The 19,147-nt window shown below is 50.3% G+C and overlaps 2 protein-coding genes across 3 annotated transcripts in view; one reads left to right on the top strand and one right to left on the bottom strand.

Annotated features, from left to right (window-relative positions):
* Positions 1–15,713, bottom strand: part of ARL3 (ARF like GTPase 3) — a 45,270-nt gene extending 29,557 nt beyond the window's left edge. Inside the window, exon 1 of the mRNA XM_075935572.1 lies at positions 15,569–15,713. Within this exon, the coding sequence (XP_075791687.1) occupies positions 15,569–15,571 (3 nt within the window). The 5' untranslated portion in view covers positions 15,572–15,713. The remainder of the gene's footprint in view (positions 1–15,568) is intronic.
* Positions 1–19,147, top strand: part of SFXN2 (sideroflexin 2) — a 102,739-nt gene that overhangs the window by 58,281 nt on the left and 25,311 nt on the right. The window contains exon 1 of one of the 2 annotated variants that reach the window (XM_075935569.1): positions 15,783–15,913. The exons of the other annotated variant lie outside the window; for it this stretch is intronic. The gene's annotated coding sequence lies outside the window, so the exon portion shown is untranslated. Of the gene's footprint in view, positions 1–15,782; positions 15,914–19,147 lie in introns of those variants that run through there. 2 annotated transcript variants of the gene reach the window in all.

The raw sequence follows: 19,147 nt of genomic DNA, 5'->3' as shown, positions 1-19,147 counted from the left end.
CTCTCTGGGGCACCTGGTGCTGGCCACTGTCGGTAGACAGGATACTGGGCTAGATGGACCTTTGGTCTGACCCAGTACGGCCGTTCTTATGTTCTTATGACCCATGGCAAAGGGTGAGCCAAGTACTCACACTTTCAGATTTATTCATCCACATGCTGATAACTTAAAAAATACATGTTTAATCACATCACTAGTAACAAACGTGTATTGTCCACACTAGAATTTACAATAATGAAACAAAGGCTAAGGCACAAAATGAGTTATACCTAGCACGGCAATCGGAGACACAACCGGCAATAAGAAGGTTTTCTTAAACACATCAGGAGCAAAATAAAGATGAAAGAAAAGTCCAGGTCCTCTACTTAGCAGAGAGAGAGTGCTAATAACTGACAACATCTAGAAGGCTGTGGTAGTTAATGCTGATTTTTCTACTAACAAAGATGGTGGTGACCAGATGCTCAACACAATTAATATTAAGAACAAGAGGAAGGAATAGAAGCCAAAATAGAGAAAGAAAAGGTTAAAGAATATTTAGATAATTAAATGTATTCAAGTTGGCAGGACCTGATGAAATTCAATCTAGGACCCTTAAGGAATTAGCTGAAGCCATCTTGGAACTGTTAGAAATTATCTTCTAGAACTCAGAGAGAACAGGTGGGATCCCAGAAGACTAAAGGGCAAACATAGGACTTATCTTTGAAAAGGGCATACGATGGGCTTTACTAACTCCACATTGGAGAGCAATGGTTAAGTTTGCAGGGGACATGCCGATACCTTACCCGCATGACCACTAGGCAGCATGTTGGGTGGCGATGCATCTTTTACAGGGGAAGAAAGAGGACACAGGGAATTATAGGTTAGCCTAAGTTCAATACCTGGATAGGTACTAGGGAGGTAAAAACCCCTTTAATTGGTTAACTGGTTAAGCAATATGTTTAACCGCTTAACCAATGTAAGGGTGAGGGAATGGGCATGGCCACTTCACCCCAGCAGCAGCCCCTGGTTGTGGCGCGCCCAGATACAGTGGGGACAGAGTCTGCTCCAGATGATCAGAACAGCCCCTGTCCATGGCAGGCCCCCCACAGGGCTGGAGCAGTCCCTGCCTATGGCAGAGAGTAGAGAGCTGCTTCAGCCCCCACCAACTGGTTAAACATTCACATCTCTAATAAATACTGGAACAAATTATTAAACAATTAATTTGAAAGCATCTAGAGAGGATGGTAGGGTTATAAGGCATAATCAGATTTCTCAAGAATAAATCAACCTCCTTTTCTTCTATGACAGAGCTACTGGCGTACAACAAATACAAAACAATACCTCCTGTCACTGACGTGTTCGTCTGACAGCGGGACCTATGAGATGTGCAGGTAACTCGAGTATTAGCCAGAGCGGATTGCTGGACCTACCACTGTCTTGGTCAAAGTTTGCCCTGGCCAAAAACATGCAAAAACTAGTAAACTAAGTATCTAAATGTTGCTTGGCTGAAAGATCTGTCAACTGCTAAACTGTTCTCCACACAGGTAACTCTTCAAACAATTAGTGATGACTTATCTGCTGAGAGGTTATAGAATCCGTAATGCTGTAGTGGGCCTGCAACATTTAAATGAAATGCTATCCCGTGGACTGACAGGATGATGATGCTGAAATATGGAATCTTTGTGATGCCAAGTACATGACATGCTCTTAGTTGACCCGTTCTTTCAGTCAAAAAAGACCAGATAGAAAGTAGCTTGCAACACAGTCAAAAACAACAATCTCCAAATGTAAAGGATGTGAGTTGACTGCAAAGCAGATGAACAGTGGAGCCTTGCTGAAAAACACGACTGTGTTACTAGCGTTCTAACACACTCATTTCCATTCATGAATGGGGGGGAGCAAGGAGGCGTCCTCACTTCTGGGCTTTTTGGTCTATTTTTCACGGTGATGCTGGAGGAAGCCCTTCATGGCTCTTCAAATGGCGTCTTGATGCACTGGCAAGCTCTTTAATATCTCTTATCTATGAAGGTGACCAAAGCGGTGATCCAAGAACCACAATGACTGTGCCTTGTTGGAACACGCAGAAGGAGCACTAGAAGAGCCTACAAACTACTTTGTGGGAGTAGCTCATAATTTTGGCCTTTGCATCAGCTGGAAAAAATGGACATTATGTACCACACAGCTCCACAGTTATCTTACCAAGATCCATCAATAAGCTTACGAAGTACCACGTTCCAAGCCACTAAATGGTTCACTTGTCTTGGCAACACGTTAAACCAGGGGTCTCCAACCTTTTTATGCTTGAGATCCCTTTTTAAATGTAAGTGCAATCCAAGATCTATCTGAAACCCAAATACCCTTGCCCTGCCTCCTTTGTGCCCTTTCTCAGAGACCCCGCCCCTGCTCACTCCATCCTCCCTTTCACTAGGCTGGGGCACAGGGTTGGGGTGCAGGCTCTGGCCTTGGATTTGGTGTGAGAGGGATTCTGAGCTGCAAGCAGTTGAGGTTTCGGAGGGGGTTCTGGGAGGGCATTTAGATGCAGAGGTGCTCGGATCTAGGGTAGGGGCATGGAGTGTAGGAGAGGGTTTATGATTGGGGTAGGGTTTCAGGATGTGGGCTCCAGCTGGGCCCTCTTTACCTCAGGTGGCTCCTGGGTGGTGGTGCAGTCGGGCTAAGGAGGCTCACTCCTGCCTTGGCCCTGTGGGGAGGGGCAGATGAAGAGCTGGCACTTGATTGCATCTTGGCCAAACCAGTCAAGATCACCTGTCAAAGACTCCAAGATCTACCGGTAGATCACGATCTACTGGTTGGTGACCACTGCGTTAAACAATGAAGCCACAATCCATCACGAAGTGGATGTGCAAATTAAGAAAGCCACCACTGCAAAGGTGCACAGAATCTGTCTGCATTCAAAAATCAAAGCATATAGTGCTGTTGTCCTATGACATTGCTTTATGGGTGTGAAACATGGACATGTTATCAATGGCACATTAAAAAACTTGACAGTTACCATCTGACACACCTCCGATGACTGTTGGGCATCAAATAGCAGGCCTGAGTGTCCAACATGGAAGTCCTGGCAAAAACTGTTCAGTCAGTACTGAGGCTCATTTGATTTGGGTCCAGCTTAGATGGACTGAAGATGTAGCTCATACACCTGAGACCCAGCTATCAAAAACACTTCTAGAATATGAATTAAGCTCCAGCAACAGTAAGAACGGAGGGTGGATGAAATGCTTCAAAGATATTCTAAAACAAAATCTGCCCAGGACCGATATTTCTGACTTCATCTTTGAGCAGTTGGTGACTGAGTACCTCAAATGGCACTATGCCATAAGGTGGGTGCATGTGACTTTGAGACAAACCATGTTGCATAGCTGCAAGCACAGCAACTGGTACAGAAACAATGTGTTGCTTAAACAACATAATCAGGCAAATGGTTCTGTGGTCAGTGCATGAAATGTTTTTCCTCAGTTGGTCTACGGTGCCCTGCAAAGAATACCCATGCCCAGACCCTGCACCCTAAATTCCTTCACATACTCCTCTCTCAGCCAGACCCTGAACCCCCACCCCACTCCTGCACCCTCCCTTTTTTAGACCCTCCACTTCCACCTGACTCCTGCACCCCACTTCCCATCCAGACCTCCCAACCCTCAGCCCACTGCTGCACCCAATCACCCACAGACACCCCCACGCCTGCTCCTCTACCCAACCTGGCCAGTCCCCCACCCTGCTTCTGGCCAAATGCAGCACCCATTAGGGATGTTAGATAGCGTGTAACTGAATAGTCATGTTACTGCATCAAATTTTAGCAGTTACACAACTATTCGATAGTCCCCGGAGATGGGTCCAGCAGCCAGTGCGCTCCCGGCCCCATTCTCGGGGATCATAGAATCATAGAACACTAGAACTGGAGAGATCATCAAGTCCAGTCCCCCGCCCTCATGACAGGACCAAGCACCATCTAGATCATCCCTGTCTAACCTGCTTTTCAATATCTCCAGTGATGGAGATTCCACAACCTCCCTAAGCAACTTAGTGTTAAACCACCCTGACAGTTAGGAAGTTTTTCCTAATGTCCAATCTAAACCTCCCTTGCTGCAATATAAGCCCTTTGCTTCTTAACCTATCCTCAAAGGGCAAGAAGAACAATTTTCCCCCCTCCTCCTTGTGACACCCTTTTAGATACAGGCAGTCCCCGGGTTACGTACAAGATAGGGACTGTAGTTTTGTTCTTAAGTTGAATTTGTATGTAAGTCGGAACTGGTACATATTTTGGGGGGGGACGGAGAGCTGGAGTTAGGTGGAAAAGACCCTAATTCTCATACAACTTCCTTATTCTAAGAAAAACACATAGGCTGTGTCTACATTGGCACCCTTTTCCGTAAAAGGGATGCTAATGAGACCAGTCGGAATTGCAAATGCCGCGGGGGATATTTAAATATCCCCCGCGGCATTTGCATGAACATGGCTGCTGCTTTTTTCCGGCTCGGGGTTTTGCCGGAGAAAAGCGCCAGTCTAGATGGGATCTTTCGGAAAATAAAGTCTTTTCCGGAAGATCCCTTATTCCACTTAAAATCAGGAATAAGGGATCTTCCAGAAAAGACTTTATTTTCCAAAAGATCCCGTCTAGACTGGCACTTTTCTCCGGCAAAACCCCGAGCCGGAAAAAAGCGGCAGCCATGTTCATGCAAATGCCGTGGGGGATATTTAAATATCCCCCGCGGCATTTGCAATTCCGACTGGTCTAATTAACATCCCTTTTACGGAAAAGGGTGCCAATGTAGACACAGCCATACTGCTTTGATATGAAGGCTTTTTGGTTGATATTTTAATTAAAAATTGATCATAAGTTTCAGTGTTTCATGCTATATCCAAATCTTCCTTTTGGGGTACCTGAAAGATCCCAGTTATTCATTTAATAGTCAGAATCTTTGTTTTTTATAACTCAAAAAAGTTTATTCAATGCATATTACTGTTCCAAATAGAATTTGCTACAGATGGTTCAGTGAAATGGGTATTAAGTGTAATCAATAGTCATTGGAGAGCACAGTGAAATATTGATACAATCAAAGCTGTTGTTGTATTCTGCTGAGCAGAAAATGGAAATCCCTTCCTGTGAAGAGTGTGTGTGAATTTATTCACAGGATTAATTTTAAAGAAAAATTCTGTGTTGGGAACAGGAGTTTAGCCACAGGTGGGTCCTCATTGTCCACTCACCCACTTAGCAACCAGACCCATCCCCTCGGGGCTTACCCTGCTCTGCTCCAGCCAGGGTGTGGGGTTGGGGATTATCCCCTCTTCCCTGCTCCTCCCCATTCTTGCCCACCCACACCACTGGGTAATTTTTCAGCTTCACCTCTGCCAGGCTGGAAGGGACTTGTTAATTTCACGTGACGCTAACAAGATACTTGCAGCTCTAGTGCTGAAGAGGGAAAGAGCTGTTGCTCCCAAGGTGGGGACTGTAACACAATGGGTCTCACTGCCTGCTGCTCCTGCTGTTCCCTAGGACATTAATTTTTCCACTCTGGGGTGCCCCCTTTTGGCTGGTGTCTTGTTCCCCCCAGCAGACCCGCGTCCTCCGTGGCGAGAAAAGCCGCTCCGCGTCTCCCTGGTCTGCTGGGGGGAAGCGCCCCCCGCGCCGCCAGAGGCGGCGACAGTGGGGGAGGCACCCCACACTAGCTGCGCCCCCCCCATTTGTAACTAGGGATCCGACGTAAGTTGGATTGATGTAACCCGGGGATTGCCTGTACTTGAAAACTGCTATCATGTCCCCTCTCAGTCTTCTCTTTTCCAAACTAAGCCCAATTCCTTCAGCCTTCCCTCATAGGTCATGTTCTCTAGACCTTTCATCATTTTTATTGCGCTTCTCTGGACCTTCTCCAATTTTACTATTTCTTTCTTGAAATGTGGTGCCCAGAACTAGACACAATACTCCAGCTGAGGCCTAATCAGGGCAGAGCAGAGCGGAAGAATGACTTCTCGGTCTTGCTCACAACACTCCTGTTAATGCCTCCCAGAATCATGTTTGCTTTTTTTGCAACAGTGTCACACTGACTCGTATTTAGCTTGTAGTCCACTATGACCCCTAGATTCCTTTCTGCAGGACTCCTTCCTAGAGAGTCGCTTCCCATTGTGTATGTGTGAAATGCAGACAGCAGAGGCAGCAGCGTGGAGTGGCAGCAGCCCCTGTTTACAAGGAGCTCATACCCCCACAGAGGCTGCTACCATGGAGCACCGGCTCCCGCTTGACTCCCATGCCACCTCTGTAGGAGGCAGCAAAGTGGGGCAGGCGGGTCCGCAAAGCCAGCACACACAGAGAGCTGGCTTAAAAGCTGGCTCCTCACACATATCGGCTCCCACCTGCCCTCCTCACCCTCTGTGTTGCCGCCTCTCTATCAGAGGCAGCAGCACAGGCGTAGGAGGAGAGCAGGCTTAAAGCCAGCTCCCCAAGGGCACCAGCTCCTGCTCCCCACCCTGATGCCTCTGATACAGAGGCAGCAGGGACAGGGGGGAATGTGTGTAGTCGACAGGATTAACCAATAAGCCCAGGCTTATCAGTTAATCATGTAGTCAGCTACACATTGACATCCTTAGCACACACCCCCTTTTGTACCCATTTTGCTATCATGGGGGGGAGGGACAGCTCAGTGGTTTGAGCATTGGCCTGCTAAACCCAGGGTTGTGAGTTCAATCCTTGTGGAGGATAGCAGGGTAGCCAGTTTAAAACTAATAAAAGGAAGTTCTTCTTCACACAGCATGTTGTCAACCTGTGGAACTCCTTGCCAGAGGAGGCTGTGAAAGCTAGGACTATAATAGAATTTAAAGAGAAGTTGGATAAATTCATGGAGGTTAGGTCCATAAAAGGCTATTAGCCAGGAGATAAAATGGTGTCCTTGGCCTCTGTTTGTCAGAGGGTGGAGAGGGATGGCAGGAGACAAATCTCTTGATCATTGTCTTCAGTCCACCCTCTCTGGGGCACCTGGTGCTGGCCACTGTTGGCAGACAGGCTACTGGGCTAGATGGACCTTTGGTCTGACCCAGTACCGCCGTTCTTATGTTGAGGCCATTTAGGGATCTGGGGCAAAAATTTGTCAGAGATAGTACTTGGTCCTCCTGTGGAGGCAGGGGACTGGACTCAATGACCTTTCAAGGTCCCTTTCAGTTCTAAGAGAAAGGCAATCTCCATTTTTTTTTTAATTTTTAAAATGTAGCTGCTGGTCCATGGAAAGGTCTGCACTGAGCAGGGTGGGCCACAGTGCAAAAAGTTTAAGAACCACTGGTCTAGATGAAATTAGGGAGGTTCGATATCAGGTAGCTGAATAGTCGTGTAACCACATGAATTCTTATGGGTTACACGACTATTCCATAGTCCCTAGGGGCAGGGCCGGCAGCCAGTGCACTCTGGCCCACTCCCAGGGAGCCCCCTGCCACCCTGCACTGCTGCCTCTGTATTAGAGGCAGCAGCGCAGGGTACCAGGCAGGAGCCAGAACGTGAGGGGATCCAGTTTAAAAAACAGCTCCCTGCACAGAACGGCTACCTGCTGCCCCATGCTGCTGCCTCTGATACAAAGGCAGTAGCGTGGGGTTGGCAGCAGCCCCTGACAACAGAACTCTGAGCTCCAAGCTCGCTGTGGACAGAGGTTGCTCCGTGGGATGTGAAGCAGCCTCTGTTCGCGGGAAGCTCAGGCCTGCCATGGACAGAGGCTGCTCCACAGCAGTCTCCCCTGCCCAGCATGGGGTGGGGACAGGTGGCACTGTGGAGCCAGTGCCGGGGGGAACTGGCTTTAAAGTTGGCTCCCCCAAGCACCAGCACCCCCCTTGTTGCCTTTGTTACAGAGGAAGAAAGGGGCAGGGAGAGAAATGTGTGTAGTTGACAAGATTAACTTATAAGCTTAGGGTTATTGGTTAATTGTATAGCTGAGTACATGTTGACATCCCTAGATGAAATTATTATAAGGTGGGTGCACAAATGGTTAAAAAACCATATTCAAACGGTAGTTATCAAAACTGAAGGGTGTATTTCGTGGGGTCTACCAGGTGTCCTGCATCTGGTATTATTAAATGTTTTCATAGATGACTTGGATAGTGAAGAGAAGAGTAGGCTTATAAAACATGTAGATGACATTAAGCTGAGAGGACTTGCAAGCACTTCAGAAGATAGGATTATAATTAAAAATTACCTTGACAAAGAAAAGAATAGGTATGAAATTAACAAGATGAAATTCAACAAAGACAAGCAGAAAGCACTTCATTAAGAAAGGAAAAATCAAATGCACAACTACAAAGGGGGGAATAACTGGCGTGGTAGTGTTACTGCTGAAAAAGATCTAGGGGTTATAGTGGATCACAAATTGAATACAAATGAATAATGTGATACAGATGCAAAGAAGGCTGATATTCTGGACCGCATTAAAAGGAGTGCTGTACATAAGACATAGGAGCTAATTGTTTTGTCCCTCTCTATTCAGCACTGGGAGGCTTCAGCTGGAGTACTGTGTCAATTCTGTACCCCACACTTTAGGAAGGATGTGGAGAAACTGGAGAGAGTTCAGAGGAGAGCAAAAAAACGATAAAAGGTTGAGAAAACCTGACCTAAGAGGAAACATAAAAAACACTGGGCATGTTTAGTCTTGACAAAATAAGACTTGGGGGTGAGGGGCAATTACAGTCTTGAATATGTCAAGCACCCTAATAAAGAAGATGGAGGTAAATTCTTGATGAATTAGAGAGGATTCAAAGAAGAGCCACAAGAATCAGTAAATAATTAGAAAACCTCCTTTATAGGCTCAAGGAGCACCATCAATTTAGCTTAATAAAGAGGCAGTTCAGGGGGTGACTTAATTATAGTCAATAAGTATCTATGTGGGGATCAAATATTTATGAATGGGTTCTTCAGCCTAGCAGAGAAGGTCTAACAAGATCCAAAGTCTGGAAAAATGAAGCTGGACACATTCAGACTGGAATTAAGGCACACCTTTTTAACAGTGAGAGTAGTTACTGAACTATTTACCAAGGGTTGTGGTGGATTCTCAGTCACTGACCATTTTTAAATCAAAAGTGAATGGTTTTCTAAAAGATGTGTGGTAGGAATATGTGTGTGTTGAATTTAAAGATAGAAAGGTTCCTAATTTAGGCCTGCTCTGGGATTTTGGGGGAAATTCTAGGCCCTGTGTTACAGAGGAGGTAAGACTTGTTGATCACAAGGGTCCCTTATTGCTTTAGAATCTATGAATTGTTCTCTATGACCACTGGAGGCAGGAATAAGAAGTTATGGGTTTAACCTGCAGCAAGGGAGATTGACATTGGATATTAGGAAAAACTTTCTAACTATAAAGGTGGTTAAAGCTTTTCAATAAGTTTCCAAGGGATGTTGTAGAATCCCCTTCATTGGAGGTTTCTAGGAACAAATTAGACAAACACCCGTCAGGGATGGTGTATGTTTACTGGATCCTGCCTCATCATAATGGACCGGACTTGATGATTTCTCAAGGTCCCCTCCAGCCCTATGTTTCTCTGATTCTGTAAATCAGTGTGTTAGTGTACAACTTAAATAAGCATAGATGTACCCAACATGAATGCCAACTCTCTTTTATGCACAAATTCTACTTCCTTAGAAGGATAATGCTGCTAAACAGAGACACACCCACATTTCCCACCATTCTGCTTATTATTTATGGGCTTGATCTGAAGCACACTGAAATCAATGGGAGTACTTACTTTAGGGGGCTTTGAATCAAGTCCTATTATCGTGGTTTACTGCTCAAGCTAATAAGGCTGATAAAACGTTAATCCTGTTCACAATACTGCTTGCTAAGAGTACAGCAATACATTCCCAGAGCAGGCCACTAACTAACTCTCTCTCTCTCTCTCTCTCTCTCTCTCTCTCTCTCTCAAAATACTTCTCAGGAGAGGAATGAAAAACAAATGTTAATAGATCCTCTCCTACTGCAGAATGACGAACTTCCAAATTAACACAACAGTCTACAAGAAATAAGATCGGCATCATTCCATATTCTACTCAAGTGACACTTCTTGTTACATGGTTGATCGCAGGATTATCTGGGTTAGCCAATAGAGAGGGGGTTATTTATAGAAATAAAAGTATTCTTTGAGGTATTAAGTAAGCTGATTTAGAAGGCTAGAAGAAAAGCAAACCAATGTATGGCTGTGGACTCTACTTCAGTAGCTCTCTTTGCATATATATTATATGACTCGTGTGCAGTTAAAAATTGCAGTCCAGTTTAAATCAAGACACTAACTCTAGTGTCTACCAATAATTCAAAAACATTACTGTTCTGAAGTTATATCTAATTATTCTGATGCTAGTAAACAGCTATTTAATACCCAGGAAAAGCATCACTCAGTAAAATCCATGGGGATTTTTATAAATTCAGCTTTATAAATATTTGATACATGGACTAAAAAAGTATTAAGTGCTCCTTCATGGTTTAGCAGACTAGAAAAAGTAACAATTAATGTACTAGCTGCATGACTCCAGAATATGGCAATGACACATGCAGATGGACTGATTGTTTTACTTGCAAACAAAATATCTGAATTAACTTTTGAATGGGAAAACCATAAATGTGGGCAGTACACAGCAGTGTTATAGATATTGCAGTAGAGTTATGGATGTTCCAGGAGGCAAAGCAAGGATGTTACAAAAGCAAACTGTGAGTTACATTAGTGCCAGGGCAGCTGGGCTGGTAGCGCAAGAATTGAGATGGGTGATGTGGGAGGTTCCTAGGTTCAGGAGCAGAACAAGTCTTCAACTGGGATCAAAGCACATTGTCCAGAAGAGCTGCACTGACAACTTGTTAGGAGCGTGAGGGTTACATGTAATTTGCATAGAACCGAGCAGATTGCAGCATTTTCAATATGGTGGGCATAATTGTGGAAGCCACTCAGATAGTGAAGCCCTGTGTGCCAGGATATATGGTCTCGACAGGCAACACCCTTGAGATGAGGGTGGCCATACCGGGCAGTTCCAGAAGTGACGTTGTGTATTAAGCAAACACAGTAGTCTGTTTTAGTCTTTGATTGAGTTGTACGAGAGACCAAAATACACACTATCTTCCAACAGGAGAGTAACACTCGGAGGCCACCAGTAAAATAGCTACATTTTCTGGAAGCTGGGTGGAGATATTAAAAAAGCAAACAGAAAACCACTCGGCCATTGCCAAGAAATTCAAACCCATTATTAAATACTATATATACTGTTGGGTGGCAAATACACTCAAAAAGCAAATTAGATAAGAAAGAAAAGTTATCCATCAGCATCCTTCAGAGAATACAAATATGTGGCTTTATGAAAACATAAATTTCTAGATTGAAAACCTCCACTGAACAGAGGTCTTTTGATTATAGCTACGTGCGCTACATTTGTTTTCTTAATTCACAGATATAAAAATACAATGACATTTACAGTCCTAAGTTCTGGCAGGTTTATGAAGCTTTAAATCCAAGCTGTGTGGATTTCCAGAACTAGTTGGTGCACGCAACCACATCCTGTGCCATAGAGGCTGTTGAAAGAAAAATTCACATTTACAGGCCAAATTAGAGGTTGGTTGGGGGGGAACCAAGCATTGAAATAAACTGCAAATTTAATATCAGAGTTAACAATACAAACTATGTAACGGAGAGAGCTATTTCACATTATGATATGGACTAGAAATAGCACATGGAGCCTGCCAGACACTCCAGAGGAGAGTCTTGCCCGAATAGGAGGAGAAACAAATATCTGCTCTTTTGTTGTATTAGCCACAAAGCTCGGATGATGAATTTAGATTATAAATACGGTGTAAACTGCCTGCAGATGTTTACCTAGTAAATGTGGCATTTAACAAAAGATCAAATACATTTCTACTGAACTACAGCGCTGCTGAAAAGATAATTCTCCTAGCCAACAGCTTGACCATGCCCCCTCCCTGCCTTTTGTTTGCCTCCCTTCACTGGCATGAAACATACGCTACTCCTCGGTACTTTCAAGACTTTGCAGCATAACCCCATCCTACCTATCGTCGCCCATTCAGTATCAAGATGCTGACTCGATAGGGCCACGATAAGGTGGGTGCATAATTGGCTGGATAACCGTAGTCAGAGAGTTGTTGTTAACGGTTCTAAATCCTGCTGGAAAGGGATAACAAGTGGAGTTCCTCAAGGGTCTGTTTTGGGACCCGTACTGCTCAATATCTTCATCAATGATGTAGATATTGGGATAGAGAGTACCCTTATTAAGTTTGCAGATGATACCAAACTGGGTGGGGTTGCAACTTCTTTGGAGGATAGGGACATAATTCAAAATGACCTTAGCAAGTTAGAGAAATGGTCAGAGGTAAACAGGATGAGGTTTAATAAAGAGAAATGCAAAGTGCTCCACTTAGGAAGGAACAATCAGTTCCATACATACAAGATGGGAAGCGACTGTCTAGGAAGGAGCATGGCGGAAAGGGATCTAGGGGTCATAGTGGACCACAAGTTGAATATGAGTCAACAGTGTGATTCTGTTGCAAAAAAAGCAAATATGATTCTAGGTTGTATCAACAAGTGTGTTGTAAGCAAAACTCGTGAAGTCATTCTGCCGCTCTTCTCTGCACTAGTTAGGCCTCAGCTGGAGTACTGTGTCCAGTTCTGGGCGCCACATTTCAAGAAAGATGTGGAGAAATTGGAAAGGGTACAGAGAAGAGCGACAAGAATGATTAAAGGTCTAGAGAACATGACCTATGAAGCCAGGCTTCATGAACTGGGCTTGTTTAGTTTGGAAAAAAGAAGATTAAGGGGGGACATGATAGCGGTTTTCAAATATCTAAAAGGGTGTCACAAGGAGGAAGGAGAAAATTTGTTCCTCTTGGTTTCTGAGGACAGGACAAGGAGTAATGGGCTTAAAGTGCAGCAGGGGAGGTTTAGCTTGGACATTAGGAAAAAATTCCTAACTGTCAGGGTGGTCAAATATTGGAATAAATTGCCAAGGGAGGTGGTGGAATCTCCCTCTCTGGAGATATTTAAGAACAGGTTAGATAGACATCTGACAGGGATGGTGTAGACGGAGCTTGGTCCTGCCTTGAGGGCGGGGGGCTGGACTCGATGACCTCTCGAGGTCCCTTCCAGTCCTATTATTCTATGATTCTATGACTCCTGCCTCTGATCAGCCCATGGTACAAGCCTCCATTGTCCATTTGTTAAATTTCAGGACAAGCATTTTTGTGCTTTCTTCTAATCAGACTTAGGAAGATTTCCTGTAAACATCTGCAGAGCTACCTCATTCGCCTTCTTCAAAACCCTCCTTTTCCATTATGTCTACAAAAGTATTGACCACACTTTTAAGTTGTGCCAAGATCACTGCCTTCCATGCTGACCAGCATTGTCTCGTTTCCCTGTACTCTCCCACTGGTCTATCTTCATCTGCGGTCTCTTATTTTAGGCTGTAAGCTCCTAGTTCCTTTCCCTATCTTTTTGTTCTGTGTTTGTACAGTGCCTAGCACAGTGGGGTCCTCACCCATAACTGAGGCTCCTGCACTCTGCAGTAGTGAGTAATAATAATTCTAAAATCATTGCTTAAGACAGAGGATGCCAGCAGGAAGGTTTCACTGCATTTATATAGTATTTGCCAGTTCGGATCAAACAAATGGTCTACTGAGTCTAATATGCCATCAGTGGTGGCTAGTAGCTGATGTTTCATTCCTAGTTCATTGTGTAATTCTGTACACAGCGTGTAAGGGTGCACACTTACTGCAGCCGATTAGCTGATGCCCTGAAGAAGTCTGATTACCTTTCTCTTAGCCTGCATAACTATCGCTGTTATATAAAAGCACTAAACCTTTTTCAAAACAATGGGAGCATCTTAATCTATTAAGCACAGGTTATTCAGTACTACTACTAACACAGGCAAAATTAACTCAATTACTTGTTATGCAAACTCTAGACTATGATATCAATCAATGCATACATTTTCCCCCCTGCATTTGCTGGAGTCAATTCACCTAGAATGTTTTTCCCGCTCAAATCCACAGACATAGTTTTCTTGCAAAAGTGGTCCTACAAAATGTAATTAAATGTCAACACAGATGTTGGAAGCTGTTAATCTTTTTCCTTCATCGTTTGTCAGCATATCCCAAACTTTACAAAGCAGAAGTGCAACTTTGTCAGCAACCACTGCCCAAGTGAAAGCGTAGTTTGTGGAGTGCTACACTGCATTATGTAATTGCCCTCATCTTAAAGCAGATGTATTTCCTGCGATGAACACTGTGTCTAGTATGTAAAGCTGCCCCACCATCAACTAACCAGCAAAGGAGCAGAGTCCCTACCTAATCTTTGTCTCCACATCTTTTATGATAGGTCAGGGTAAAGCATTGCAGGCTAGAATGGGTGAGGAATATAGCATGCAACATCATCACAGTAAAGATGCTGCATGTGCTATGTTCCTAGCATGCTATCCTTGTAGCTCCACAAATAGGGGAAATATGGTTGCCCCTTGCCCTGGACCAATATGTGCAAAACTAGGCCCACATCTCTATGGACCAGAGGACTGAATGCAGCCCCCTATATGTAGGGTTACTGGAAGCTGTTCATCCCTTTGTCCCATTGTCATAAGCTTGTCCCTTTAGTTTCTGCACACAGCCAGCAAACCCACCATCCTGCCCTAAGGCTAGTCCTCCTGCCCCTGCACACGGTGGGATGGGATGCTTCCCTGCAGCAGTTGTCTCAGCCCCTTCCCACCCTCGCCCCGTATGCCTGAAACTTCTGAGTGCCTGCCTGTCCTTTCCCTTTCAAGAAGGCTCCCAGGCCGGTTCCCCATTCCTCCCTCCCTCCCTCTTCATAGCACTCCAGCACCCATCCTACCCTCTTCATCCAGGCCTGGCTCTCAGAACCCCAGGCCCCAACACTGCTTCCTCCCCACCCAGGCTGACCCCTCCAGTCCCTTCCTCATCTAGACTGGACCCCCATCCCTCTCTCCATAGCACCTTAACCCCCCACCCCATCTCATCACCACCCATCTCTCCCCAGCCTGGCTGTGACCCTCAGATCCCCACCCTCCCCCCAGGCTCAGTCCCAACACCCCAGTCTCCCCTTCCCACCTCCCCCTGAGGCTCGGTCCCAACACCCCAGCCCCCCCCCTCCCCAGGCTCAGTCCCAACACCCCCTTTTCCCCTTCCAGGCTCGGTCCCAACACCCCAGCTCCCCCTCCCCCCCAGGATCGGTCCACACCCCAGCCCCCCCTCCCCCCCAGGATCGACCCCAGCCTCCCCCCAGGCTGGGTACCAACACCCCCTCCCCCCCAGGCTCGGTCCACACCCCAGCCCCCCCTCCCCCCCAGGCTCGACCCCAGCCCCCCCCCAGGCTGGGTACCAACACCCCCTCCCCCCCAGGCTCGGTCCACACCCCAGCCCCCCCTCCCCCCCAGGCTCGACCCCAGCCCCCCCAGGCTGGGTCCACACCCCCGCCCCCCCTCCCCCCCAGGCTCGACCCCAGCCCCCCCAGGCTGGGTCCACACCCCAGCCCCTCCCTGGCTCTCCATATCACCCGAGCCCCCCCAGCCAGGCTGCCCCCCGCCCCTCCCCCACACGGCAGGACCCTCCCTGGCCGCACTCACCATCCTCCGCGCGGCTCCCGGGTTACCATGGGCAACTGCGTCATGCGCGCCGCCCCCTTCGTGCAACGTCACTCTTCTCTGCGGCACGCACTAGCGGCAAGGGGGCGGGGACAGACGTAAGCCCCGCCCCCTGGCGATCCCCCCCTCCCCTCCTTCTCCCCGAGCAGGGCGGCCCCTGTCCGGCGCATGCGTCTTAAACCGCCTTGGCTCCCAGGTCCCATGCTGACGCGAGCAAGGTGGGAGGCTGGCTCTGATTGGCTGACAAGGGCCACGCGTTAGGGAGAGGGGCGGTGAAAACCACGTGTGCCGGAGAGAGGGAGAGGGGCGCGTGCCTGGGCTGCGGAGGTAGGGAGCAGGGAAGGAGCCTAATGGGGAGGGGTTTAGAGGGAGAGCGGTGCACCAGTGCAGGGCTCAGGGGTACTGCACTGCAAGGGGGGCTGCAGGGGGGGGGGCAGTGCAAGGCTGAAGGGGCCTGGAAGGCTGCAATGGGGGCTGCAGTGGGGGGGCAGTGCAAGCATCAAGGGGCCTGGAAGGCTGCAATGGGGGCTGCAGTGGGGGGGCAGTGCAAGCATCAAGGGGCCTGGAAGGCTGCAATGGGGGCTGCAGGGGGGGGGGCAGTGCAAGCATCAAGGGGCCTGGAAGGCTGCAATGGGGGCTGCAGGGGGGGGGCAGTGCAAGCATCAAGGGGCCTGGAAGGCTGCAATGGGGGCTGCAGGGGGGGGGCAGTGCAAGCATCAAGGGGCCTGGAAGGCTGCAATGGGGGCTGCAGTGGGGGGGCAGTGCAAGCATCAAGGGGCCTGGAAGGCTCCAATGGGGGCTGCAGGGGGGGGGGCAGTGCAAGCATCAAGGGGCCTGGAAGGCTGCAATGGGGGCTGCAGGGGGGGGGGCAGTGCAAGCATCAAGGGGCCTGGAAGGCTGCAATGGGGGCTGCAGGGGGGGGGGCAGTGCATGCATCAAGGGGCCTGGAAGGCTGCAATGGGGGCTGCAGTGGGAGGGGGGCAGTGCATGCATCAAGGGGCCTGGAAGGCTCCAATGGGGGCTGCAGGGGGGGGGGGGCAGTGCAAGCATCAAGGGGCCTGGAAGGCTCCAATGGGGGCTGCAGGGGGGGGGGGCAGTGCATGCATCAAGGGGCCTGGAAGGCTCCAATGGGGGCTGCAGTGGGAGGGGGGCAGTGCATGCATCAAGGGGCCTGGAAGGCTCCAATGGGGGCTGCAGGGGGGGGGGGCAGTGCAAGCATCAAGGGGCCTGGAAGGCTCCAATGGGGGCTGCAGTGGGAGGGGGGCAGTGCAAGCATCAAGGGGCCTGGAAGGCTGCAATGGGGGCCGCAGGGGGGGGGGGCAGTGCAAGCATCAAGGGGCCTGGAAGGCTGCAATGGGGGCTGCAGGGGGGGGGGGGCAGTGCAAGCATCAAGGGGCCTGGAAGGCTCCAATGGGGGCTGCAGGGGGGGGGGGGCAGTGCAAGCATCAAGGGGCCTGGAAGGCTCCAATGGGGGCTGCAGTGGGAGGGGGGCAGTGCAAGCATCAAGGGGCCTGGAAGGCTCCAATGGGGGCTGCAGTGGGGGGGGGCAGTGCAAGCATCAAGGGGCCTGGAAGGCTCCAATGGGGGCTGCAGTGGGAGGGGGGCAGTGCAAGCATCAAGGGGCCTGGAAGGCTGCAATGGGGGCTGCAGGGGGGGGGGCAGTGCAAGCATCAAGGGGCCTGGAAGGCTGCAATGGGGGTTGCAGGGGGGGGGGCAGTGCAAGCATCAAGGGGCCTGGAAGGCTGCAATGGGGGCTGCAGGGGGGGGGGCAGTGCAAGCATCAAGGGGCCTGGAAGGCTGCAATGGGGGCTGCAGGGGGGGGGGGGCAGTGCATGCATCAAGGGGCCTGGAAGGCTGCAATGGGGGCTGCAGGGGGGGGGGGGCAGTGCATGCATCAAGGGGCCTGGAAGGCTGCAATGGGGGCTGCAGTGGGGGGGGGGGCAGTGCAAGCATCAAGGGGCCTGGAAGGCTGCAATGGGGGCTGCAGGGGGGGGGGGGCAGTGCAAGCATCAAGGGGCCTGGAAGGCTCCAATGGGGGCTGCAGGGGGGGGGGGGCAGTGCAAGCATCAAGGGGCCTGGAAGGCTGCAATGGGGGCTGCAGTGGGGGGGGGGCAGTGCAAGCATCAAGGGGCCTGGACGGCTCCAATGGGGGCTGCAGGGGGGGGGGGGCAGTGCAAGCATCAAGGGGCCTGGAAGGCTGCAATGGGGGCTGCAGTGGGAGGGGGGCAGTGCATGCATCAAGGGGCCTGGAAGGCTGCAATGGGGGCTGCAGTGGGGGGGGGGCAGTGCAAGCATCAAGGGGCCTGGACGGCTCCAATGGGGGCTGCAGGGGGGGGGGGGCAGTGCAAGCATCAAGGGGCCTGGAAGGCTCCAATGGGGGCTGCAGGGGGGGGGGCAGTGCATGCATCAAGGGGCCTGGAAGGCTCCAATGGGGGCTGCAGTGGGAGGGGGGCAGTGCAAGCATCAAGGGGCCTGGAAGGCTCCAATGGGGGCTGCAGGGGGGGGGGGGCAGTGCAAGCATCAAGGGGCCTGGAAGGCTCCAATGGGGGCTGCGGGGGGGGGGGGGCAGTGCAAGCATCAAGGGGCCTGGAAGGCTCCAATGGGGGCTGCAGTGGGGGGGGGGGCAGTGCAAGCATCAAGGGGCCTGGAAGGCTCCAATGGGGGCTGCGGGGGGGGGGGGCAGTGCAAGCATCAAGGGGCCTGGAAGGCTCCAATGGGGGCTGCAGGGGGGGGGGGCAGTGCAAGCATCAAGGGGCCTGGACGGCTCCAATGGGGGCTGCAGGGGGGGGGGGCAGTGCAAGCATCAAGGGGCCTGGAAGGCTCCAATGGGGGCTGCGGGGGGGGGGGGGCAGTGCAAGCATCAAGGGGCCTGGACGGCTCCAATGGGGGCTGCAGGGGGGGGGGGCAGTGCAAGCATCAAGGGGCCTGGAAGGCTGCAATGGGGGCTGCAGGGGGGGGGGGGCAGTGCATGCATCGAGGGGCCTGGAAGGCTGCAATGGGGGCTGCAGGGGGGGGGGGCAGTGCATGCATCGAGGGGCCTGGAAGGCTCCAATGGGGGCTGCAGGGGGGGGGGGCAGTGCATGCATCGAGGGGCCTGGAAGGCTGCAATGGGGGCTGCAGTGGGGGGGGGGCAGTGCAAGCATCAAGGGGCCTGGAAGGCTCCAATGGGGGCTGCAGTGGGGGGGGGGCAGTGCAAGCATCAAGGGGCCTGGAAGGCTCCAATGGGGGCTGCAGGGGGGGGGGCAGTGCATGCATCAAGGGGCCTGGAAGGCTCCAATGGGGGCTGCAGTGGGAGGGGGGCAGTGCATGCATCAAGGGGCCTGGAAGGCTGCAATGGGGGCTGCAGTGGGGGGGGGGGCAGTGCAAGCATCAAGGGGCCTGGAAGGCTGCAATGGGGGCCGCAGGGGGGGGGGGGGGGCAGTGCAAGCATCAAGGGGCCTGGAAGGCTCCAATGGGGGCTGCAGTGGGAGGGGGGCAGTGCAAGCATCAAGGGGCCTGGAAGGCTGCAATGGGGGCTGCAGGGGGGGGGGGCAGTGCATGCATCGAGGGGCCTGGAAGGCT

The sequence above is a fragment of the Pelodiscus sinensis genome, chromosome 8, assembly GCF_049634645.1.
Source record: "Pelodiscus sinensis isolate JC-2024 chromosome 8, ASM4963464v1, whole genome shotgun sequence".
Classification (NCBI taxonomy): Eukaryota; Metazoa; Chordata; order Testudines; family Trionychidae; genus Pelodiscus; species Pelodiscus sinensis.
This window is presented reverse-complemented; position numbering and strand designations above follow the sequence as displayed.